This window comes from Psammomys obesus, unplaced genomic scaffold, assembly GCF_907164565.1.
Source record: "Psammomys obesus unplaced genomic scaffold, mPsaObe1.curated_primary_1811, whole genome shotgun sequence".
In the NCBI taxonomy this organism is placed as follows: Eukaryota; Metazoa; Chordata; class Mammalia; order Rodentia; family Muridae; genus Psammomys; species Psammomys obesus.
The window spans coordinates 7,982,824-8,010,023 of NW_026596091.1; the positions used below are offsets into that span (position 1 = coordinate 7,982,824).

The 27,200-nt window shown below is 39.3% G+C and overlaps 1 protein-coding gene across 2 annotated transcripts in view; it reads right to left on the reverse strand.

Annotated features, from left to right (window-relative positions):
• The window catches only part of Apaf1 (apoptotic peptidase activating factor 1), a 90,902-nt gene that overhangs the window by 19,669 nt on the left and 44,033 nt on the right, over nucleotides 1-27,200 (reverse strand). Inside the window, exons 16-22 of one of the 2 annotated variants that reach the window (XM_055627920.1) lie at nucleotides 26,756-26,881; nucleotides 21,875-22,036; nucleotides 17,042-17,170; nucleotides 13,925-14,050; nucleotides 12,121-12,240; nucleotides 6,907-7,023; nucleotides 2,465-2,675 (exon numbers count right to left, since the gene is read on the reverse strand). In XM_055627920.1, the coding sequence (XP_055483895.1) occupies nucleotides 2,481-2,675; nucleotides 6,907-7,023; nucleotides 12,121-12,240; nucleotides 13,925-14,050; nucleotides 17,042-17,170; nucleotides 21,875-22,036; nucleotides 26,756-26,881 (975 nt within the window). In that variant the 3' untranslated portion in view covers nucleotides 2,465-2,480. Of the gene's footprint in view, nucleotides 1-2,464; nucleotides 2,676-6,906; nucleotides 7,024-12,120; nucleotides 12,241-13,924; nucleotides 14,051-17,041; nucleotides 17,171-21,874; nucleotides 22,037-26,755; nucleotides 26,882-27,200 lie in introns of those variants that run through there. The other variant, XM_055627919.1, reaches the window with a different exon arrangement.

Below are 27,200 nucleotides of genomic sequence, written 5' to 3' on the forward strand. Positions count from 1 at the left end.
CTAAAAGAAAAAGAGGAAAATACAAGCAGACAGGTGAAGGAAGTAAACAAAACAACTCAAGACCTGAAGATAGAACTGGAAAAATTAAAGAAAACACAAATGGAGGAAATAATGGGGAGGAAGAATTTAGGGAAGAAAACAGGAACTACAGAGGTAAGCATAACCAACAGACTACAAGAGATGGAAGAAAGAATCTCAGGTGTAGAAGATACAATGGAAGAAATCGATGTATCTGTCAAAGAAAATGTTAAATCCAAAAAATTCCTGACACAGACCGTCCAAGAAATCCAAGACAATATGAAAAGACAAAACCTAAGAATAATAGGTATAGAGGAAAAAGAAGACTCCCTTCTCCAAGGCCCAGAAAATATTTTCAACAAAATCATGAAGAAAATTTCCCCAAGTTAAAGGAGAAGCCAATAAGAATACATGAGGCCTACAGAACTCCCAACAAATTTGACCAGAAAAGAAAATCCTCCCGCCACATAAAAATCAAAACAGTAAGTATACAGAACAAAGAAAAAATACTAAAAGCTGCAAGGAAAAAAGGCCAAGTAACATATAATGGCAAACCCATTACAATCACACCTGACTTTTCAATAGAGACTATGAAAGCCAAAAGGGCCTGGACAGATATCATGCAGATCCTAAGAGAACACAGATGTCAGCCCAGGCTACTATACCCTGCAAAATTCTCAGTCCTCACAGACAGAGAAAACAAGATATTCAATGACAAAAACAAATTTCAACAATACCTACACACAAATCCAGCATTACAGAAGACACTGGAAGGGAAAATACAACCCAAGAAAATTAGCTTCTGTCAAGAAAACACAGGAAATAATTAACTTTACTACAGTAAAACAAAAAGCAACCAAGCACACAAACTTATGACCACAGTCAACATCAAAATCAAAGGATCTAACAGCCACTGGTCATTAATCTCTCTCAACATCAATGGACTCAACTCTCCAGTAAAAAGACACAGATTAACAGAATGGATACGTAAACAAAACCCAGCAATCTGTTGCATACAAGAAACACACCTAAGACACAAAGATAGACATTACCTGAGGGTAAAAGGTTGGAAGACGACTTTCCAAACAAATAGACCCAAGAAACAAGCAGGAGTAGCCATTCTAATATCTGATAAAATAGACTTTCAACCAAAATTAATAAAAAGAGATGGGGAAGGACACTTCATACTCATCAAGAGAAAATTCCACCAGGAAGACATCACAATCCTGAACATCTATGCCCCAAATACAAGAGCACCCACATTTGTAAAAGAAACATTGATAAAATTTAAACCACATATAGATCCCCACACATTAATAGTGGGAGACTTCAACACCCCACTCTCAACAACGGACAGGTCAACAAAACAGAAATTAAACAAAGAAACAGTATCTCTGACAGAGGTCATGAATCAAATGGACCTCACAGACATTTACAGAACTTTACACCCAAACACAAAAGAATTTACCTTCTTCTTAGCACCTCATGGAACCTTCTCCAAAATAGACCATATAGTTGGTCACAAAGCAAGCCTCAACAGATACAAGAAGATTGAAATAATCCCTTGTATCTTGTCTGATCACCATGGAATAAAGCTGGACTTCAACAACAACAGAAATAGCAAAAAGCCTACACACACATGGAAACTGAACAACTTGATACTAAATGACAGCTGGGTCAGGGAAGAAATAAAGAAAGAAATTAAAGTCTTCCTAGAACTCAATGAAAATGAAGACACAACATACCCAAACTTGTGGGACACAATGAAGGCAGTGCTAAGAGGAAAGTTCATAGCACTAAGTGCCTTCAAGAAGAAACTCGAGACAGCTCATTCAAGCAACTTAATGGCCCATTTAAAAACCCTAGAAAAAGAAGAAGCAGACACACCAAAAAGGAGTAGACGGCTGGAAATAATCAAACTCACGGCTGAAATCAATCAATTAGAAACAAATAAAACAATTAAAAGAATCAATGAAACCAAGAGCTGGTTCTTTGAGAAAATCAACAAGATCGACAAACCCTTAGCCAAGCTAACTAAAAGGCAGAGAGACACCACCCAAATCAAAAAAATCAGAAATGAAAAGGGGGACATAACCACAGACACTGAGGAAATCCAAACAATCATTAGGACTTACTTCAAAAGTCTATATGCCACAAAATTTGAAAATCTAAATGAAATGGACAATTTTCTTGATCGATTTGACTCACCAAAGCTGAATCAGGACCAGGTAAATCAACTAAATAGTCCTATATCCCCCAAAGAAATAGAAGCAGTCATCAAAAGTCTCCCATCCAAAAAAAGCCCAGGACCAGATGGCTTCAGCGCAGAATTCTACCAGACCTTCAAAGAAGAGCTAACTCCAATTCTCTTCAAACTATTCCACAAAATAGAAACAGAAGGAACATTACCAAACTCATTCTATGAAGCCACAATCACCTTGGTACCTAAACCTCACAAAGACTCAACAAAGAAAGAGAATTTCAGGCCAATCTCCCTTATGAACATTGATGCAAAAATACTTAACAAAATACTTGCAAACCGGATCCAAGAACACATCAAAGATATTATCCACTATGACCAAGTAGGCTTTATCCCAGGTATGCAGGGGTGGTTCAATATACGGAAATCCATCAATGTGATCCACCATATTAACAAACTGAAAGAAAAAAACCACATGATAATCTCCCTAGATGCTGAAAAAGCATTTGACAAAATCCAACATCCATTCATGTTTAAAGTACTGGAGAGATCAGGGATACAAGGCACATATCTAAACATAGTAAAGGCGATATACAGCAAGCCTATAGCCAACATCAAACTGAATGGAGAGAAACTTAAAGCAATCCCACTGAAATCAGGGACAAGACAAGGCTGCCCACTGTCTCCATATCTCTTCAACATAGTGCTGGAAGTCCTTGCTAGAGCAATAAGACAGTCGAAGGAGATCAAGGGGATACAGATGGGAAAGGAAGAAGTCAAATTATCACTATTTGCAGATGATATGATAGTATATATGAGTGACCCCAAAAACTCTACCAGGGAACTCCTACAGCTGATAAACACCTTCAGCAAAGTGGCCGGATACAAAATTAACTCAAAAAAATCAGTAGCACTCCTGTATACAAAAGACAAAAGGGCTGAGAAAGAAATTAGAGAAACAACACCATTCACAATAGCCACAAATGACATAAAGTACCTTGGTGTAACCCTAACCAAGCAAGTCAAAGACTTGTATGAAAAAAATTTCAAGTCTCTGAAGAAAGAATTAGAGGAAGATATGAGAAGATGGAAAGATCTCCCATGCTCATGGCTTGGCAGGATTAACATAGTAAAAATGGCCATCTTACCAAAAGCAATCTACAGATTTAATGCAATTCCCATCAAATTGCCAACACAATTCTTTACAGACCTGGAAAGAAAAATTCTCAACTTCATATGGAATAACAAGAAACCGAGAATTGCTAAAACAATCCTCTACAATAAAAGATCTTCTGGAGGTATCTCCATCCCTGATCTCAAGCTGTACTATAGAGCAACAGTTATAAAAACTGCATGGTACTGGCATAGAAACAGAATGGTGGATCAATGGAATCGAACAGAAGACCCAGAAATAAACCCACACACTTCCGGACACCTGATTTTTGACAAAGATGCCAAAACCATACAATGGAAAAAAGATAGCATCTTTAACAAATGGTGCTGGTCCAACTGGATGTCTACATGTAGAAAAATGAAAATAGATCCATACTTATCACCCTGCACAAAACTGAAGTCCAAGTGGATCAAAGACCTCAACATAAAACCAGACACATTAAATCAGCTAGAAAAAAAAGTGGGGAATACCCTAGAACTCATTGGTACAGGAGAAAACTTCCTGAACAGAACACCAACAGCACAGGCTCTAAGAGCAACAATCAATAAATGGGACCTCATGAAATTGAAAAGCTTCTGTAAAGCAAAGGACACCATCATCAAAACAAAGCGACTGCCTACAGATTGGGAAAGAATCATCACCAACCCTCTATCTGACAGAGGACTCATATCCAATATATATAAAGAACTAAACAAGCTGAAAAGCAACAAACCAAGTAATCCACTTAAAAAATGGGGAACAGAGCTAAAGAGAGAATTCTCTGCAGAGGAATATCGAATGGCAGAGAAGCACTTACAGAAATGCTCAACCTCATTAGCCATTAGGGAAATGCAAATCAAAACAACCCTGAGATTTCACCTTACACCCATCAGAATGGCCAAGATGAAAATCTCAAGGGACAACACATGCTGGAGAGGTTGTGGAGAAAGGGGAACCCTTCTCCACTGCTGGTGGGAATGTAAACTGGTACAACCACTCTGGAAATCAATCTGGCGCTTTCTCAGACAACTAGGAATAGTGCTTCCTCAAGATCCAGCCATACCACTCCTAGGCATATACCCAAAAGAGGCGCAAGTACACAACAAGGACATTTGTTCAACCATGTTTGTAGCAGCTTTATTTGTAATAGCCAGAAGCTGGAAACAACCCAGATGCCCCTCAACTGAAGAATGGATGCAGAAACTGTGGTACATCTATACAATGGAGTATTACTCAGCAATGAAAAATAAGGAAATCATGAAATTTGCAGGTAAATGGTAGGACCTGGAAAGGATCATCCTGAGTGAGTTGACCCAGAAGCAAAAAGACACTCACGGTATATACTCACTCATATAAACATACAATATCAAATAAACCCACTAAAAGCTGTACATCTAAACAAACTAAGCAAAACAGAGGACCCTAACCAAAATGTTCAATCCCCATCCTGAAAGGCAAAGAGGATGGACATCAGAAGAAAAAGAAAACAGGAAACAACCTAGGAACCTGCTACAGAGGGCCTCTGAAAGCCAGAAGAAGAAAACAGGAAACAACCTCGGAACCTGCCATAGAGGGCCTCTGAAAGCCTCTGCCGTGCAGACTGTCAAAGCAGATGCTGAGCCTGATGGCCAACTGACGGGTAGAGTGAATGGAATTTTATGTAAGAAGTGGGAAATAGTAAGAGCTAGAGAGGACAGGGTCTCCACAAGGAGAGCAACAGAACAAGAAAATTTGAACACAGGGAACTTCCCAGAGACTCATACTCCAATCAAGGACTATCCATGGAGATAACCTAGAACCCTGACAATGCAGCCACTTCTGATGAGAACTGATAGACTAAGATCAGAAAGAAGGAGAGGAGGACCTCCCTATCAGTGGACTTGGGGAGGGGCATGCATGCAGAAAGGGGTGGAGGGTGGGACCGGGAGGAGAGGGGGGGTTATGGGGGGATACAAAATGAATAAAGTGTAATTAATAAAAGATAAATAAAAAATTAAAAAATAACATACAAGATGGTTCTATAAAAGAACATTCTAGAAATCTAATCCATATGTTTTAGGAAAAATGTGCCTTCAAAAAGCAAAGACTGTGACTTCAAAGCAAAAAGTGTGACTGCGACCTTCAAAAAAGAGTGGAACATTCGATATTCCTAGAGGGAAAGCAAAGTGGCACTGGTCGCTGGGCAATTCATTCCGAGACTTAAAATGGACTACTAAGCTCTGCCGCTTATGGAAGCCGTGGGAATTAGGAGACCAGACATATGCAAAACAAGAATCACAGTATCCGACGGAACAGTCAACAGTAGCCATTGTTTTTTTTAATTGCCATTTTTAAATGTTAAAAATCAATTAAAATATCCAGATATTGGCATTTTCACATGGTTCACTGCATATTTATATTATGTGAGAACTGTGAGGAAGTTAAGAATGTAGTAAAAAGATGTTTTTGTGGTTTTCTTACATATATGAGTGTTTGCCTACATGCTTGTTAAGTGTGCCACGTGTGTGCTTCATGCCTGTGGAGGTCAGAAAACAGCCTTAGATCCCTGGAAATGGAGTTACAGGTGGTTGTTCATCATTATCATGTGGGTGCTGGGGACCAGCAAAGGGAAACCACGGACCCATTCCAAATGAATACTACACAGCAATACAAAAAAGGAGGCTGAGAGAAAACTAAGAAAACCTGTAGTCATACAATAACCCTGTGTCCAACAAACAGCTGTCAGAGACTTGCTCGCAGCACTGCCCAGTCTTATCTGAATGCACACGGCTACAGCTGCCAAGGGAGACCTAGCAGCTCTGACATCACTGCCTCTTCACTGTGTGTGAGTCATTAGTCTCCTCTTGTGGGGTAATTTGACCTAGAGAATATTTGTGTAATCCCTTCTGAAAAGGAACCCATGGTAAAATAAAGGGGGCTAATGCCACTGGTGATAAATAAGAAAGCAATGCCCAAAAGCCTAGGTAAGAAAAACCAGTGCTCGCTAAGTCCTGTAGCTAGACAACAGGTACTTTTGTGATGAACTCGGCAATGTAATAAAGGTCAGAATATTTTCATACAAAATGATTTTCATTGTAATACCTTTTCTGCATCAGAACCTGATTCTTTTTATTTACTGGTCTTGCTGGGTATGCTCAGGATTGTGGGTGGTGAACACACCTGACATCAAATGTAAAAATCAAGAACTGGTGGAAGAGTGGGCACAGAAGGCCCTGTGCAGATATTCTCAAAAGTCTGGAAAATGACAACATATGGCTATTTCTAAGAGAGAGTAATGCTTTTTGTACAGTTGGCTAAACATGTTTAACTTTTTAATATGTACAAAACAGCAAGACACCTACAGAATGAGAAACACAGGAAGCTCAAGAAGCAGGAGTGATGTAAAGAGACAGTGACCAGGTAGATGTAGAACCTATGGAATATGACCACTAGATCACAGAGAGATCTGCTTAGTATACAGGTGTGCAATGGCAAGCATAGGATTAGTTTTAAATAAGTAACTCTAGTCGCAGCTCTGAAGACTAGAACTGAATACCTTAATGGCTCCGTCCTCATCTCCAAATGCAACATACTCAAGATGTGGACTCAGGCAGCAGCAGCTGACTTGAGCTTCAGGCAGGTAATCAATCTGGCCTGTCTTCCCAGCAATGAGCTAATGAAAAAGAAGGCAAGTTATTAGGCTATATGTGCATTTTTCTGTTGTTATTCTTCCAAAGAGAGGCTTCGGTTGAAAAGTAAAAGAAAGCACAGACAATAACCAAGAGTTCTCAGGGAAACAACAAAGCCTGATCCTAAACTCAGTAGCTGTATTTAGCACTTTATGCTTTCATTTTACTTCACTTATGTGGCTCAAATCCATTTTCATAAAATAAAACAAGCTTTAAAAGGGTTTGAAAAGTAGTTGCTGCCCACCACCTGAGACACAGCTATCTGATAATGCAGTCTCACAGCCAGCCCCACATCCTGTCTTTTATTTCTTCTCAGAGCCTGTTTTAATAGGGTTATCATTTGTTATAATATACCTTTCTGAAATCTTCAAAGGAGCTGTGAAACAGGACTGAGACAGACATTACACACAATGATAACCCAAAATTGAAATTTATATACTCTGAATCACTCACAAAACAAGATAAATTAAGATTCTTTCCTTCTTTGAGGGTGTGGAGATAGATCTTACAGAAGGAACTTGAAACCATAATTTCTGTCACTGACGTAATTCTTAAACTAAGATTATCCAACTTTATAACCTCTACCTAATGCTAATGATTATTTTTTTTAAATCATAAATAAATAAATAAATAAATAATAAAAATTAAAAACTGAGTGCCTTAGCACCTCAATTAAAAGATATAACCTCCTCCCCTTCTACCTGATCCTAGCCTATCAGGTCTCATGAAGGCTGGCTGCATCATCTTCCTCTGTGGCCTGGCAAGGCTGCATCCCCCACATGGGGAGGTGATCAAAGAGCCAACCACTGAGTTTATGTCAGAGATGGCTCCTGATCCCCTTACCTAAGTGAACCCACTTGGACACTGAGCAGCCTATGGGCTTCCTCTGAACAGGGAGTCTAGGTCCTCTCCATGCATGGTCTTTGGTTGGAGTATTGGTCTCTGCAGGACCCCCTGGGCCCAGGTTTTTTGGCTATGTTGTTCTCCTTGTGGAGTTCTTATCAGGGGACTAGAGAAAGGGCATACAGGGAGAAGAGGAAGGATGGGTGGGACTGGGAGGAGACGAGGGAGTGGGCTGCAGCTGTGATACAACAGGAATAAATTGTGATAGATAGATAGATAGACAGACAGACAGACAGACATGACCTCAGGGAGTATTTCTCAAGCTTAAATAAATTATTAGATGCATTTCTAACTCAGTTTTATGACCAAAAAATCTGAATTATTTCTCAGCATGACACATGCAATAAAATTGTTTCAGCTACACTGATTATAAGTAAGGTTAATTAATAATACATAGATTTACCTTTATTAACAGTTTGCCAAAATGCTTTGCTCTATTAGATATTTAAAGTCAAGACCAAATTACTCCAGGCTGCTGGGAAAGAAAATTCATCAATGCTCTTACCTAACTGTGGCCACTGCATGCTATACTACAGACCTGCTAAGTAAGATTGTGCAACAGTAGCATGACTGCTATGGGGATAACCAACCTCTTTTTGGTTGGATTTGTGGATTGCTACATAAAAGGAATTCATGCCTGGCACTGTAAACCTGGTGGTCAAAAGCCCATGGCTGAGGAGGTCACAGGCTCTAGGCAAGGAAGTTACTACTCTTATTTTGAAAAGAGATATGCTGTCAAACTGCCTCCCAAGCAGTCTAGCTACCTATTTTTATACCCACAGACTAATCCATGCTGCTTTCAACCTTGGTCAAAGAGTCTTCTTTTGCAATGGTCAGCAGTTAATGCAGAGAACCATAGCTAGTAACAGTGCTGAGAATTAAGTAACTATTGAGTATTTAGCCCTATATAAGACATCTGTATCTCTTCCTCCAAGGCTCAAAGAACATCATGGAAGAGGGTACTACAAGAATGTTAAGAACCGGAAAGTGGAGAGGTATGCTGTAAAATGCTATCTCCTGGATATGACATGACCGTTGCAAGTATGAAATTACAATAACTATGGTTACCTTCATAATCTCTCTACATGATTAGGCCCTTTAACAAATCCACTATTAATGGTGAGGGGCTTGGGAGGTACTACCCCTCCATGAGGACTCATTAGCTGTTAATAGTTACAGGGAGAGAAGTCATCTTCTTTAGCTGGGTCACCACTGACTAATTGCCATGTTCTAGTAACTAACCCCGAATCTATGTAAAACTCAGTAGGACATACACACCACCTATACCAGAAAGTAAATGAGCAACTTATTGGGGAAGGGGGGTTCAAAGTAAGTGGAATAAGAGAAGGTAATGGGGTGTATATGATCACAATGCATCACATCAAGTATAAAACTGTCAAGCAATATTAAGACTCAACTACTGAAAACTGATTATCTTTCTCCACAAAAATCAAATTCAACACTTCTTTTAATTGATAATTTAAAAATTCTACATTTACTTTATTGGAACAACTATTTGTCAGTTAAACTGTCCTCTAAATTCCTGAAAACTATGATATATAGAAAAACAATATTTTTAATCAGGCAAATTCATCATCCTTTGCTTATGACAACTGTAACTGAAAGGTTGCATAGGTTTGATTTAAAAATATACAAGCAAGGGAACAATGACCTTGGAAAGAACTACAATAAAAATATCCCAAGCAAAAGACTCAGTCTATTAAAAAGAAAAAAAAAAGTACATAAAGAATTCACATTCAATTTCCTATCCAAGTTCATACCATAAATGCAGAACACTGATCATCATATTGAGAGGATGGTGTGTGAATTTATAAAATATTGATCAAGATAAACTTAGAGATGTTTTACAATTTCACTCTAAAACCCAGAATGTGGAAGACAAATTCCCACGTGACATGAACTATGGATACCCAGGTAGGAAACTCTTCAACTTAGAGTCTGCCTTAATCTGTAACCAGCTCACAGATTGCTCAAGATGGAAAGGGCATGGAAGGTGACAAAATGAGAAGCAATAAAGTTTGGTCACCACAGAGCCAGTTGGCACTAGTCTGAATGTGCTCTGGGTCTCCACTGCACCAACCTGAGCACTCAAGCTTAAATACTCTAAGCTCTGCCTGCGGTCTGCAGTCCTTCCCCAGCTTTCCATGTGCTCTACCTCACTTTCACATCCCATTCTTTCACATGAACTCTTGCTCCCTATATTAAGTAAAAATAAATAGTCAAAAAATAAAACTTGCAGCTGCAAAGAAGGCCCAGTGGCTAAGAGCAGAAAACCAGGTATAGTTCCCAGCACCTACATGCTAACTCAAAATTGGTCTGTAACTCCAGCTCCAGGAGATATAATTCTGGTCTCTGTGAGCACTGCACACACAGGGTATAAACACATGTATTCAGGTAACACACACATAGTAAAAATAAATAAAATGTTTTAAAAGAAAGAGAGATCAGATTATCACTACTAAAGCCTTCCCTAGAAACTAGCAAGGTATTTCAAAGGCTGGTGTTCCAGGATATTTGATTCCATTGTGAACCCTGAGATTATGAACTGTAAAAGCTTGTTTATTGTTTGGTGTGGCTCAGCCCTAACACACACCTCTAATCCAAGAGCTTTCTGTACACTGAATTTAATAAAATTAAACCCTAAGTCAAGAAGTAGAACAAGAAACCAGCTGACAGGGATTAAGTAGAAAGGAGGGACTGTGAGAGAAGAGTTTTTAAGACATTGTGGAGAAGAAGGAGCTCTTGGGCTTTTGGCCTTCTCCTCCTGGGCTGTCAGGTGAACTAGCGAGCTTTTGGCTATTTTGCTTCTGGGATGAGAGCTGAGTAGGAAGATCACCTGGGTGCTTTCTCTGCCTCTCTGAGCAAACAAGTTTTCATCTCAGCATCTGGCTCTTGAGTCGCCATTGGTAAAAACTGAATGATTTGGGACTTTTCATTCTTTATATAACAGCAGTTCAATGTTAGAAAGCTAGCCTGGGTCTAATCCCCAGGACCACCACTGAAAAAATAATCGCGATCAATGCAGATTATGTTTTTGATCTAAGAGTTAATGAAAGGCTCTAAAATAAAATAAACGTTTCAAGGATCATTAATCCCAACTATGCTAGAGTTTCTGTCCTCTCCAGGACCCTCTTTCAAGGGCAAGGGGTGATCACTTGATAGTTTATTTAAGAGCCACACTAGTCCCAGTGACATATTTTTTCCTTACTACCCCGCTTAACCACAACTCACTCAGAGCCTCACAACGATATCTCCTACAAAGGTCTACCATCCAACTGTTCTGTATGGGCTGGCCACCGTGAAAACAACCTCTTGTGTGACGTGAGCATTACCCCCACTTCCAGGACTTCTCTGCCAAGGTGATGCCAAGCACACTGGACTTCTGTTCAGAGTTCACTTTACTCAGGCCCCAACTCAGTGGCACTGACCCGCTAGATAACAATGGTCCTTAAGTCTTCTGCTAACTCTATTTCAACCACTCAGAAGCTCAAATATACCTTTCTTCTGTCAGTGAACCTCTGGGACTGTTGTTTGTGGCCACAGGGATATCAGCCGATGATGAACTGTTTGGCTCCCTAAGCAATAATATTCTAATGTTATTAACACAATCCCTTCTTTCTCTGGGACTAGTAAGTATTCAAAAATTACCAAACATATGTGTGAAGAAGTGAATTATTGAGCAGGAATGCTTCTGGATGTGAAATCCAGCTCCCTCAACCTCAGCTCTAATGACTGAAACTCCTCCACTGAAGATGATTTTTATTCCTAAAAACTCTACATTCCTTTCCTAATAGGGGAAAAAAAAATCAACAACAACAACTTCAGTCAGTATGTTCACTCCTTGCTTACCCTATCAGACACATCAAATCACTATGGTGAACAAATTTAAGTTTGTCTTTGTAGTAGTCTCAAATCAAGAGATGTAAACACAGACTTCCACAAGAGAGAAACAAGGTTAAAGGGAAAGTGGCATCTAATTTAATTCTGATGCTGACAAATCCAAACCTCGACTCAAAAGCCGTGTAGTTAGTTATTCAACTAATGCCTAGTTGACACCTGTTAGAACCATACACCTCATCCCGAACCCAAAAACAAATAGGAAAAGGATGAGCTTAACCAAAACAATGTTTCCAATAAATTTTTAAATATATACTCACTTGTAGACCTCTTATGTTGTCAACTGCCAGAACCATCATTTCATTTTCTTGGAACACAACATCTATTTCCTGGTTTAACACTGTGGCAGAGTTCTTACACACCTTTTTTGTCTCCCAGACCTGAGTAAGAGATAAAGAAACTAAAATAACTGTACACTATCAGTCTTTCCTCTGAGATGACTTGGTCTTAAAGCAAGATAACAAATTGTGATTCACAATTAGAATGCCTATGCTATAAAAAATTCACCTATTAGGCTATAAAACAACAATAAACACATTAGCATATCCTTTAGAAAGAAATTATTATTATTATTATTATTATTATTAACACGAGTTGCAGGGTCTGCAGTCAAATGTCTGTGAATTCTACTTTAATAACAACAACAACAAAAAAAAAAAGACTGTGACATTAGGGAGGTTAGCCCAGTGTTCCCTGAAGGTGAGGGCTGGTTGATACCCATCTACAATTAGACACACAGCTGACAGCAGAACATAAGTCAGTTGATCACTAAACAACCTGTGCTTTGTCATAGTTTTCTTTCTTTCTTTCTATAAACAAGACCTTCTTGATGAGGGAAGCAGTGAGTTGATTTATATTCTAGGTCAAGGCTAGTAAGATGGCACATACAGTAGCACTGGGCTTTTCTTGTACCTATTTCATGCTCTTTCCTATTATAAGAATTACTAAGGCAGTACATACATAGTACTTTGCACAATGTCTGACATGAAGCAGTGAATAAATCTTAGCTATGATTCGTATAAAACATTGTATTGGGTGTTATAAGCACCAACTAGAATTCCTAGACTCAGCTAGATGTAATTCTAAAATATGTAAATAAAGCAAGGGACAGTGGAACACTGGAGTGTAGAGTAAATCAAGTCTATATAGTCAGAATTTGATAGGCATCAATCAAAAGTGACACAATTATATAACACTAAAGGAGACAGATATCCCCCTAAACAGAGAAGACATGAGCAGACATTAGGATGGTGAAGATTCCTGCAAGCAGAGAGCCAGGAAAGTAAGGTTTTAGAAACATGAGAATCTACGTAAAAAAAGGAACGGAGCAAGCAGGGTATTTGGGAAATGTCACCTACAGGAAAAAAGTGAAGGACAGACTAGGACCGGAGTCGATCATACTGTGGAAATGCTGAACAGCAGACTTAGAAGTGTGTATTTACTTTGATGAGCAAAAGAGCCACTATCTGTTTTTGAGCAAAAATGACATAATCAGAAATTGTGGGTGTGTCTCAGTGGTGGAAACATGAGGCTCTGGGCTTACTCCCCAACACCAATAAATGAAAATAGTAGTGAGACTGTATTGTATATAAGAAAAATATCCTAGACACATCATGTAGTAAGAAAGAAAACATGTGAGAGTCTAAGAAAGAAAACATGTGAGAGTCTAATATCTCTCATGGCAGAAAAGCAACAGATGATGAGGATCTGAATATGGACAGTAAAAATAAATAATGATAGAATTAGAAGGTAAAATACATGAACTAAGAGAATTATCACATAATTAAATATGAGAATTCAAAAGGGAAAAGTAAAAAGTCTTCCTAAGAATCTGATAAGTCCAGAATTTACTCACTGGACAGACTGGTCAGCACCTAGCCCACAGTTAATATTCAATAAAATGTCTGAATGAATGAGATTAATATAATCCATGCAACACTACTTTCCCAGGATAAATATGTACCTAGTAGCTTCTTATTTTACCCCCACTTAACACTTCCCAAAAATTTCTTTCTCTATAAATTTAGTATAAATGTTTAAAATGAAAATCTCAATATTTCTCACCCTTATTGTTTGGTCATCGGAAGCTGTCAAAAATGATGAACCATCAGGAGAAAACATCACACCATGAACCCAACTCAAATGTCCTCTGCAATCAGCTACCTTTAAGCGTGACTCTACATTCCACAACTACAGGATGAACAAAGAACACAGGAAACCACAATTATAAACAGCTTAATGTAACAAGAATACTGAAAATAACAATGACCAGTAATACTATTTCTACAAATACACATTACAAAAATTTAAAACTGGCTTATACATAAGATGATTTCTCATATGATTATATTTTTAATAAACAGAAGTAACAAAAATTGCCATGTGGGTGTAGGTCTCTTGGTGCATCTCACACTCAGTGAACACATGGCCCCAGACTCATTCCACAACACACTCCTCACAAAAGTCATGAATATATTTTACATAAGAAAATACCTTGAAGCAGCAGGAAGCTAGGTAATATAATTAATCACATAATGGAATACTATAACAAATGAGATGAGAAAAACACCTATAAAATAACTAAGTTCTATGATACACTGTTAACAGAAAAAAATAAGAACATATACTATATTTTACTTAAGAATTAGATGTATGAAATGCTCAAAGAATGAATAAAAGCATTTTTTTGTTAAGAATTACGAAGTTGGGGCTGGAGAGATGGCTCAGTGGTTAAGAACACTATCTGCTCTTCTAGATCCTGAGTTCAATCCAGCAACCACATAGTGGCTCATAACCATCTATACTGAGATCTGATGCCCTCTTCTGGTACGCAGGGATACCTGGAGACAGAGCACTCATAGACATAAAATAAATAAATAAATCTTTAAAAAAAAAAAACAAAAAACAAAAAAACAAAGTCTAGGGATATGGTATAGTTGGTAAAACCCAGATGGTGGCAGAATAATCAGAAGCTCAGGGTCATCCTTGGCTACAGAGTGAATTTGAGCCCAACCTGGGCTATATGAGAGCCAGTCTCAAAAAAAAAAAAAAAAAAATATATATATATATATATATATATATATATATATATATATGGACATACAGATGGATATAGACATGCATGTACATGCATATAGAGATCTGCTTAGATATGCAAAAAGATGCTGCCTATGAGATGGAAAATGATGGAAGGGAAAGGATATTTGTCTGAAAATGACTTATTATAAAGCTTTGAATCTAGAATCACACACGTTTTATCATTTCTTTTAATCAATCTAAATATAATAAAACGAACATAATCAGCTTCCACATCAGGGTTATCTCTAATACGGTCATCCAGCCTTCATTTGAACTGGCTACAAAGCCCCACAATAAATGAGCACACTAATTTGTACCACGTACACATCCCCCTTTTTATCCATGCTTGTCACAATTCGCTGGAGTCTGCCACCATCCTGGCTGTACTTTGTCCTGGGTTCTGCTGTACATTCCTCAAATATATTCCAGTCTAATGAAGTACCATATGTGCCTGAGTTCCTCTCATTACACTTTGAATCACAGACCTACTTTATGATTTCAGAATTAGCATGAACAAAACAATTACTTCATCACATGCCCAATGGCTGAGTTCCAGTTACAAAATGATTACATGAAAGGCCTGCCCTATCTCTAGAGTCTAAACAGAGAAATGCAGCAGTAAAGGACAGAAATTAATCCCACAACAACAATAACAACAAAACCTCAAGAATCCCTTCTTTTTTTTTCCTTTAACTTTGCTCTCCTTCATCTGTCACGTTGAGCTTCCCCCACAAAGCCCTTACATTTCGAGAAGAAAGACATGCATTGTTTCCTGGAGCTTTCTAAGGATGATGGAGGGTAAGGATCTCAGAAATGATATGAAGGGCTGATGATAAACACAAGTAATTTATAAAAATTATTTTATTTGTGCTTGGCAATGACTATGCTTTCTTAACTGATCAGATATATAACTACCATCTTACCCTACTCAAATTATCTAAGAATCTGAACTAACTCATTTATTTTAAGAAAGAATAGCATCTGGGGCTGGGGAGATGGCTCGGTGGGCAAGAAGGCTTGCTCTACAAGCAGAATCCGAGTCTGAGTTCTCAGCACCCATGTAAAAAGCCAGACAAACGTGTGGAACCCAGCACTGATGGGTAGAGATGGGCACATCCAGAGAATTCTCCGACAGGCCAGCATAGTCAGAACAGTGAGCTTTTGCTCCGTGAGAGACTGTCTCAGTAAAAAAGGAGGCGGTGAGGAAGGTGTCCCCTGGTCTCTACATGTGCACTCTGTCACATGTGTATACCACACACACACATATATACCAAACACACACACACACACACACACACACACACACCTGCAAGAATAGAGCCTGTGTCTGTACTGCTTACAAGATACCACGTGTCAATACTGTTTAAGAATTGCCTATGTGATCAAATCATATTATATATAAAAATTAACAAATTCTATTGTTTTATACAATACATACTTATTATTTTTATATGCTAACTTTAAAACATTGGGGAGAGGGGCCAGGGAGAGAGCTCAGTGGGTTAGAGCATTTTCTGCACATGCACAAGACTTGGATTCAAATACACAGCACCTACATGAAGAGTCAAGCATGGCTGTGTGTGCCTGTTATCCTAACATTTAGGGTTGAAGACAGGCAAACCCCAAAGCTCCATGTACAGCCACCAGCCAGTGAGAGATCCTGCCTCAAAGAAATACAGTGATAAGAAATTAAGGCCTGCTCATGTGCTTGCACAGGTGCACACACTCACATGCATGTATAATACACACACACACATACACACCTAAAAAGTGGGTTAAAGCAAAAAGAAATGCCTAAGAAACCAATGCTCATTCCATTGTTTCCCCAAGCACTGGGGATATTCAATATCCCAAGCACTGGATATTCAATAAGGACTTGGTAAATGATCTTGTCACCTCATCATTGTAAAATCATGGCTTCAATCACATTAAAATAATAAGGCTGGTAATATAATTGAATACCCCAAAGCTATATTACTAAGCTATGAAGAAAACATAATTTTCCAAAAAAGCATCCTCAGCACTCAAGGGTTTAGGCCACTACTCTTGTCATCACTGGATCTCTGAAGACCCAGATTCCATCAGATAAATTCAACTACTCACCTCTACACAGTACTGGGACAGGGCAACCACTGCCAAATGGTCATAGGGGCAGAAGTCACAGTATTGGATGGTGCTCTGATGTCCTGTATGAATTTCTGCCAACAGGTCACTAGTATGAATATCAAAAAGCTGCCAAAATAAAGAGATATCTATAAAAACAAACGTCCTAAATTATACCCATCCTGAATCTAAGTTTATTTGTAAAATATACAAGTCCTGAAAACCTACATCTACTGATGACTGGCATAAATGCTGATGGCCATAAATAAGACATAGACCAGTATATGTATCATTTTAAAATATAACTCATCTTGAAAGCTATCTTCTGCAGAGGAAAATTCATCACAGATATTCTTTCAAGCTGGCCTAGAGAGAAACAAAATCCTGTGAATACACGAACAGGCCAGTCAAGTTAGCACACAGAGCAGTTCTCCATGACGCTACTGACTCAAGAAAGAAGATGTATGCTCATGAGCAAAGATGGCCAAAATAACAGAGCAAAGCCCTGCAAAAAATGAAACAAGCTCAATTAATTCTATTTCTCCCCAGACCTACCAAATTACTCTATTACAATTAATCATTTTCCCATTTTTGAACCAAAAAGGCTATTTTTTAGTAATACAACCTTCCTTTCAATTCTTGAAAGATTTTCAAATACTGAATATGTTTGCCAAATGGTAAGACTACATATCCTCATACACACATATAGTGTCTTGATACAGTCTGGTTATTTAAGACCGAGGCATAGACAGTCCTCAACAAGAAAACAAAGACTTCCAATGGGAGCCATAAAGAAGTTTGGCGAATACACAGCACAGGGACATGCACAGATACCAAGGTACCACAGAGTGGAAGGCTAAAACCAAAGGACAGGAAATCACACTTACATGTTTCCCAGGGCAGGCTATTCTTAAAAATGAGTGGCTAAGAATGACATGGGAGGAAAAAAACTGGCAAATACGAAATGAAAAATTGTCCCAATGACAACAGAGAAAAAGCCTGACAACAGGGGTAGACTAAGAATACAAAAGTTTGTCACCAGGCCTGGTGTATAATCTCAGCCCTCAGGGAGGCAGAGCAGGTGGATCTCTGTGAGTTAGAGGCCAGCCTGGTCTACAAAGCAAGTCCAGGACAGCCAAGGCTACACAGAGAAACCCTGTCTCAAAAAACCAAAAAAAAAGAAAAAAGAAAAAAAGAACGGAAGAATACAAGAGTCTGAAAGAAGTAGAGAGAGAAGGAGAAAACAAGAGTGAAAAATTGTTAAGGGTAATCCTATAGTAACTATTTCAGCATGGTAAATAGGGATCTGGTCTACAGGGCTTTAAAACAAGGTGCTTTATCCTTTTCCACTAGAACAGACTTTTAAATGCTTTAAAATGATCTTTCCCTGGGGTACAGGAGTTACCTCAATGGTAGAGTCCTCGCCTAACATTGGGCATCACTGGGGAGTAGGGCTTTTTTTCCTAAACATCACTGGTCATCTGAAAAATGTAAATGAAATCACTACCTCATACTTACTTCATTGGCTATAAATTTTTAACGAAAAAAAGCAATTCCGCTATTAGAACTATACAAAATGTTATTAAAAGAAGTTCTCGGACACAGATTTTTTTGGTTTTGTTGCTCTCCTTGTGGAGCCCCTGTCCCCTCCAGGTCTTTCTATCTCCCTCTTCTTCTATAAGATTCTCTGCACTCTGCCCAAAGTTTGGTCTCAGCACACCCTGCTGGGTAGAGGTCTCTCAGAGGCCCTCTGTGGTAGGCTCCTGTCCTGTTCCTTGTTTTTTCCCTCTTCCAATGTCTATCCTGTTTGCCTTTCTGAATGAAGATTGAGCATCTTACCCAGGGTCCTCCTTGCTTAGCTTCTTTAGGTGTACAGATTTTAGTATGATTATCCTTATTATATGACCAATATCCACTTTTAAGTGAGTATATACCATGTGTATCTTTCTGCTTCTGGAATACCTCACTCAGAATTCTCTTTTCTAGTTCCCACCATTTGCCTGCAAATTTCATGATTTGGTTGTTTTTAATTGTTGACTAGTATACCATATTGCAAATGTACCACAATTTCTGTATCCATTCTTCAATTGAGGAACATCTGAAGTGTTTCCAGATTCTGGCCCAGGGGTCTTTTCTGAGACTGATACTACAACCAAGAACCATTCATGGAGATAACCTAGAACCCCTGCACAGATGTTGCCATGGCAGCTCAGTCTCCATGTAGGTTCCCTAGTAAGGGGAACAGGGGCTATCTCTGACATGACCTGATTGGCCTGCTCTTTGATCATCTCCCCCTGAGGGGGGAGCAGCCATACCAGGCCACAAAGGAAGACAATACAGCCAGTCCTGATGAGACTTGATAGGCTAGGGTCAGATGGAAGGGGAGGAGGACCTCCCCTATCAGTGTACTGGGGGAGGGGCATGGAAGAAGAGGGAGGGAGGGAGGGCAGGATTGGGAGTGGACAAGGGATGGGGCTACAGCTGGGCTACAAAGTGAATAACTTGTAATAAATAAAAAGTAAATTAAAAAAAGCAAGGTCTCAAACAGATACTTATTCACCAGCATTCACTGCAGCACCATTCACAACAGCCAAAAGGAGGGGAAATGCCAGGTGCCTGTACAGAGTCATTAGTTCAAAAAAAAAAAAATGTAGCAACTATGTGCATACACACACAATGCACAAACTATGTGCATACACACACACACTCACAGAGAGGGGGAAAGAGAAAGATTGTTTAGTTCTGACACATTCTGTAACACAAATAAACCGTAAAAACATTATGCTCAATGAAATGAGTCAAGCATAAATAAACCAGTATTATATAATTCCACTTGTAAAATTTCCAGAACAGGCAAATTCATGTGTCCTGTTATTAGTCACCAGGGAGTGGGGACAGAGAGTAGAGAATTACTCGTCGTAATGGAGTTTCTGTTTGAGTGATGAGAACTTTTAGAAATATATAGTGGTGGCCAGATTTTGGTGGTGCATGCCTTTAATCCCAGCACTCGGGAGGCAGAGGCAAGCAGGCCTCTGAGTTCAAGGCCAGCCTGGTCTACTGAACCACACAGAAACAAACAGATAAGGGAGGAAGGAAGGACAGAAGAAGGGAGGGAGAGAGATACAAAGGAACAAAGGAAGGAAAGTACATGCAGTGGTAATGTCTGCACTACATTAGGAATATAATTATAATGCCAATGGTACACATTTAAAAATGGTTTGGGAACACCTTTAACTCCATCTACTAAGGAGGCTGAGGCAAGAAGATTGCAAATTTGGGGCAAGCCTAGTTCAAGGCCAGCCGGGGCAATCTCAAAATACAAATGAAAAAGAACTGAGGTTGTAGCTCAATGATAAAATGTTTGGCTATATCTGCAAGACCTACATTCACATCCTAGTTATCAGAAAAAAACAAAAACAAGAACAAAACAGTTTTAAATGGCAAATTTTACATTAATTTTTATCACAACAAAAATGAAAATTTTAATCTTCAAATTTTACAAAAGCAATTGGTTGTTTTCTATTTTTACAGACTTTAACACACTTAAGACAAAAGGATATATTTTTCTTCTTAGTTTCCTAACAGAGGGATTTAAGTCCACAAGTAACCAAGATTCACAATCACTAGGTCAGTAAACAAACACACACCCAGTCCCTCAAAGAGTTTATATCTAAATACATGGTATCATTAGTTTATACTACCTACCAGCCAGTGCTTTTAAAGGTAGGATAGAATATCCATGAACCACAAGATTTGGCTCTCCTCACAACCCGTCTTTATAAACCACTATGTCTACTTGGAGCCCAGTTCCCCCATTATCATCATAGCACTACAGCAATCTACCACAGCTATTGGGTATTTATATTTTTAATTATACACTCTGATGAGTATTCAGAACATGACGCTAGTGTGAGATTTAGAGAAAAAAAAAAGGTATTTTCTTACCATTTATTTTGTATATATCTTCATTTGCTTTATGAAAATCTCACAGTATTATTCAGTTCTTAAGGAATAGTTCTCTCATCAACTTCATCAAATTGTAAAAGAGATTTAAAAATTATTCTGAGAGGCTGGAGTGATGACTCAGCAGTTTAGAGCACACACCACCCTTCAAAAGGACAGAAGTTCTGTTCCCAACATCCATATCCAGAGGATCACAGTCACCTGTAACTCCACTTCAGGAGACCCAATGCCTCTGGCTTCAGCAAGCACTCCACCCACTCCGCACACATAGCCACACATAGACACAGCGCGTAATTAAAAGTAAATCTGTTTTTAAAAGTATTTTGACAATCCCCACAAAGAAAGTACTCTGCTTCAAATAACCTGAAGGGGATTAGAAACATGGCTCGGCAGTGAAAAGCAACAGCTGCTCTTCCTGAGGACCTTTGTTCAAGTCCAAGCACCCAATGGCAGCTCACAAGCGTCTACAGCTACAGTTCGACGGGCTCCAACACCCTCTTCTGGCCTCCACAGGCATTGTACACACGTGGTACAAAGACATCCATGTAGCCAAAGCACCCATCACATAAAATAAAAAAATTAATAATAAATTGGGGGACACTGGACTTTACCTTACAATCTGTTCTTGTAGCGTATGGCTTTAATATGCTGTTTCACACTGTGTGTCTTAGGAAAATATAAAGTATTTCTGACCCGTGTGACTATGTATGACCTGTTCTCACAGGCCTTCCACACCCCCCAGAGAACATGGCTTCAAAGAATTGTAAGCAATTAGGAAGTCTGCCCCAAATCACAGAGCTACACTGGAAAGTGAGGAAACGCAGCAGAGGCTGAAGCTGTGTCCGCGTGGACGCGGATGGCAGGACTTACGAGGACTCTGTTTTTTGCTGCCGCTAGTATTTGGGCACCATCTGCAGACCAGGAGCAGCACTGCACTATGACGTCCACCTCCTCCTGAGGGTCCTCTGGACCCAGGAAGAGCCGCTTCACATTAATGCTCTTCTTCTCATTTGCTGATCTCACATCCCAAAGCTGTTTAAAAAAAAAAAAACACAACAAAAAACAAAGTTGCTTTACTCCCAACACACACCTCTAGAATTACAACTAGAATGTCATACAAATGTACTCTACCTAATAAATTTTTTTACATATGTCTAGCTTTTTATGAGATTTTTAAATTAAGAAGTCCAGGTTCAATTTCACAAAAACAAACGAACAAAACCCCACAGCCTGTAGAATTAGATAAAAAGTTAATTGAGTTGCACAGTTTGGCACACTACAATGCTAGAACTTTGCAGCTGAGGCAGGAGGATCGTGTGTTTGAAGCCAGCCTAGACTACATGAGACCTCATCTCAAAAGGGAAAAAAAGTTAACTAGGTCTTGCAGTATGGAAGAGGCTAAAGGCTCGGGTTGAAAGTAAAAACAAGCATAGGCAAGACTCACAGCTGGCTGCTGCTGCCCTCTGCTGGGACAAGCATGAGGTGCACATGTCAAGCACAGCAGGAAACTGTCCTGGGCCGAGTGCCTGCTGGGCATCCAGTGAAAATGAGATCCCAAAGGGAGAAACATTATACTGAGGGGAAGCAAGGCTTCCACTGTGCTGGGTGGGGCTCTGCAGTGCTGCAGAACTAACCAGCTCCTGAGGAATGGGGTATGAAATAATCAGCCTTATTCTAAAGTAGCCACACAGATAGTACAAAAAGCAATGACCCCTGAAACTCTTACTCTCTCAGACCTGGAGCAGTGTCTTGGCTTCATAAGGGCTACCATGTCCTGGACCAAGGGTTGGCCAGAAATAGATAAATAAATGGGTGGATGGATGGATGGATGGATGGATGGCTAGATAGATAGATTTTTTTTTTAAGCTGCCAAACCCTAAGTGTCCCTTTGGGACAACTGTATCTACATTGCATAAAATAAAACAAAACAGACAATAGGACTTAACATGTTAAGTTTTCCCTGATACAGAAAGAAGGTAGGCACAGTGGGTGAGTGGTAGGTGAAAGCACCTGCCACCAAGCCACATGATGAAGGGAGAGAACTGACTGCCCAACTTGACCTCTGACCTCCAAACAGGTCACAAACATTAATACATACACACGCTGCATAAAATAATTTCTAAGTTTTCAAAGGAAACAAACCAAGTGTCACATCATCCAGTGATGAAAAATCATACTGTCAGTTGGACAAACAAGGTAACCATTACTTAGGCTTAGGAACTAAAAGCAAGCTGACACAACTCAACTTCATTACACCTAAAACTGCATGTGCTTCCACACCCATCCCAGCCCCTAGCCAGCCAGTGATTAAGTGTCATACATCAGGAGAGACTCTCAACCACACTATTGCATTCTGAGGAGGTCACGCCACTGTACCCAGGATCCCTGTGCACCCTAAGCTCTTGTGTGCTTTAAGTAACAATCCTTAAGTAAAGCATTTTAAAATAATTTCTCATTTAGGTCCAAAAACAAAAATAAAAAACAAACAAAAAACATGCTTGTCTACATGCTACGCTACAACAAGCTTAAAAAAAATCACAGAGCCTTTGGGGCATAAAGTAATTTTACAGCTCATCTTCTCTCAGATGGTAAAAGCTTTACAAGGCTTTGACCTTGACATGCTGTTAGCTAACATTATTTTGCAGGACCTCTGCTTTCCACATGTCACTGTGCAAGCCAGCCAGTGACACCGGCTTAATAGCACTGCAGGAAAGCCATCATCATCAACACAGGCAGTTTTCCCCAAGTGTGTAGTGATGCCTGTCCCCACTGCTAGTGGCACTCACACATGAATACAGAAACTCAAATGTCTCTGATCAACTTGACATAAAAACTCCTTAGCTCAGGACTGTACAGTGACCGGGATGCTGGGTAGTAGATGGAACCAGCCGATGTGTCCATCCACTCATGGCTGATAATAAAAATGCAGGGTGTATTCACTCATGACTGACAAAGTGTTGATAACAGTGATGAGCAGGTCCTAAACAAGACATTCATACCATTCCCTCTAAGGTCCAGGGAACTTAGAAGCTGAGGGGGTGGAAAGAACTCAACAGCCAGAAGAGAGGAAGAAAGGCAGCCAGTGCCATCTTCTGGGCAAGCTACAGCAACCATCAACTTCAAACTCACACCTGCTGCACTGAATCTGCACAAAAACGGACCTGCAGGCTGATAAAACGGCTCTCAGGTAAGAGCACAAACCCGACAGCCTGAGTTCAATCTCTGGAACCCACCATGGTAGAAACAGCCAACTCCTGCAAGTTGTCCTCTGGCCTCCATATGCACACGCCCGCACATACACAAACAAACAAACCAACAAATAAATAAATAAATAAATAAATAAATAAATAAATAAATAAATAGATAAATGAGCGAGCAAATGAATGAATGCCGGGACTTTAAAAAGGGGGCCTGGCAACAGCCTGGCATGGATGGAGAAGAGAATCAGGGAGCGTACCCCTCACTGCTGAATTATTTGACACGACAGATTCAGAAGGAGGAGGAAACACTGCCTTTGGTTTGTAACCACTGACAATCCACAAGCATACCCACCCACAGAAATACACATAACTTTAAAAAATAAAATCTTTAAAATGAAAACAAGAGAAATCAACCTTGCATATGATCTTGTCCTTTTCAGTTTATTCACTGACCTTCTACCTTGACTTTATTCTGAATAACCAGACTAAAGAGCATAATTTTTTCCTTCTAGTTATTAAACCCAAAGGCATAGCACAGTATCTAGCATATAGTGAAGATTGAATGCATGATTTTTAAAAAGTGTTAAGTAAAAAGACAGACTATACTCAAGTTTCAAGGACAGATATATAGAAAGTATTACTAAAAGAAATAAAGCTTGGCTTAAAGACATAGATAAAAACACACTCACCTGAATGCCCTCCCAAAACCATGTAAAACAATAGTAAAAGGATTTTTTCCCCCTAGGCATAACCCACAAGATAAAAAAATAAAAAGCAGGGGCTAGAGATGGCTCAGAGGTTTAAGAGCACTGGCTGTTCTTCTAAAGGCCCCAAGTTAAATTCCCAGCAACCACATGGCTCAAAACCATCATAATAAGATCTAAGGCCCAAAAAATTATTCATATTGTTTTTGTCATATTGACAAAATGAAAAAAAAAGTATAATCATGAAATAGCAGTATAATATTTAAAGTAAAATTTAAAAAGTAAGTCTATGAACAGGTACTGAAAATCTGATAGCAAAGTTTTAAAATACTAATATATTTTTTTAAGATTTCTTTATTTATTATGTATACAGAGTTCTGCCTGCATGTACACCAGAATGACAGAAGAGGACACCAGATCTCATTATAGATGGTTGTGAGCCACCATGTGGTTGCTGGGAATTGAACTCGGGACCTTTGTTAGAGCAGTCAGTGCTCTTAACCTCTGAGCCATCTCTCCAGCCTCTCTAAAGGTATGTGCCACCATGTCTAGTCTCACATTTTGTTTTTCCTTTTTTTCTCTTAAGATTTATTTATTATTTATACAGCATTCTGCCTGCATGTTTGTCTGTGCACCAGAAGAAGGCACCAGATCTCACTATAGATGGTTATGAGCCACCACATGGTTGCTGGGAATTGAACTCAGGACCTTTGGAAGAACAGCCAATGTTCTTAACCTCTGAGCCATCTCTGCAGTCTTTACTATTGTATTTTTAAATACTAGGAAAATTGAGGCAAAAGAAAAGATTTCCAGAAAGGCAAAATGAGGAAAGGCAAGGAAAAAAATTAAAAATTCAAAAACAAATATTCTAGAAGAAGAAAATACAGAAGAAGAAATTGAACAACTCAAGAAGACTCCAAAAGTGACAGATAAAATACAGAACATGCCACTTTTCACACAATCTACAGTTCCCTAGACTCTTCAACAACAACAAAACCAGACTAAAAATAAAACTGGATTTTATACCCTTTGGAGAAAACAGACACAGATTCACCTGCCTCCTGACTCTACAGACCCAAAACTGCTAGATGCAGATATGTTTAAAATGTAAGATATGCTTAAAGTTAAGAATTTAAACACTAGGTTATAAGCCATTCAAAAACAACAGTACAACAGAGATTCTTAGAAGCTGAAGGAAAAGACTCTTTTCTACTAATACTTAAAAAAAATGCTGCTATGGTCTAGATCTAGAAACTCTGCAAAAGGCCTTCAAGCTGAAGCTGTGGTTCCCAGTATGGGACACTGTATCAGGGGCCTAGAGCAGTGGGTTCTCAACCTTCCTAACCCTGCAACCCTTTAATCCAGTTCATCAGGTTGTAGTGACCCCCACCATAAAATTATTTTCATTACTACTTCATAACTGTAATTTTGCTACTGTCATAAATCTCAATGTAAATATTTTTGGAGATAGAGGTTTGCCAAAGGGTTTCGACGACAGGTTGAGAGCCAGTTTTAGAGCCTGAAGGATGAGGGCTATTGACAGGTACCCTGAAGGGGACAGTGGGATCCCAGTTGCTTCATGTTTTCTGCTTAGCTTCCAGCAGTAGGTGAGCCATTCCTTTCACCACACAGCCCCTGCCACAAGGCACTTGCCTTGCCACAAGCACAGAGACAAGAGGGGCAGATTAAAACCTCTGAAACTATCAACAAAAATAGCTCTTCCCTCCTTAGTAAGTTGTTTATTTTGGGCTTGTGTCACAGTTTTGAAACACTATTAACACCAACAAAAACTTAGACTCATCCCATATCATAAGGTTCCCTGTAACGAACGACACACGAAGGCTTACCTTTAATGTCCCATCAGCTGAGCAACTAGCCAAGAGCTCATCGTCTGGTGAAAATCTGCAGTGATTGACTGAGTTCGTGTGACCAAACATGGTATTTCGACATTGTTTCTGATTCAAGTCCCAGAGCTATTTGGAAAGGAAAAAATATGTAAGTTAAAAAAAAAAAAAACAGTACTGGAGACCAGTATGGACAGGTGTGGTAGACACACCTGTAGCTCAGCTACTTGGAAGGCTGAAACAGAAGGATCACTAAAGCTCAAAGGCTCTGGACCAGGCCAGGCATCGGGCCCCTTTAAAACTATAATTAGGTGGAAGAGGAAGTGGAGACTGGAAAAGGTGGGTCCAGGGAAAATGAGAGGGGAGAGCTAGGTTGGATATGATCAAAATACACTGTATATGTGAAACAAACTGCCAAAAGATATATTTTAAAATCTATACTAAATAG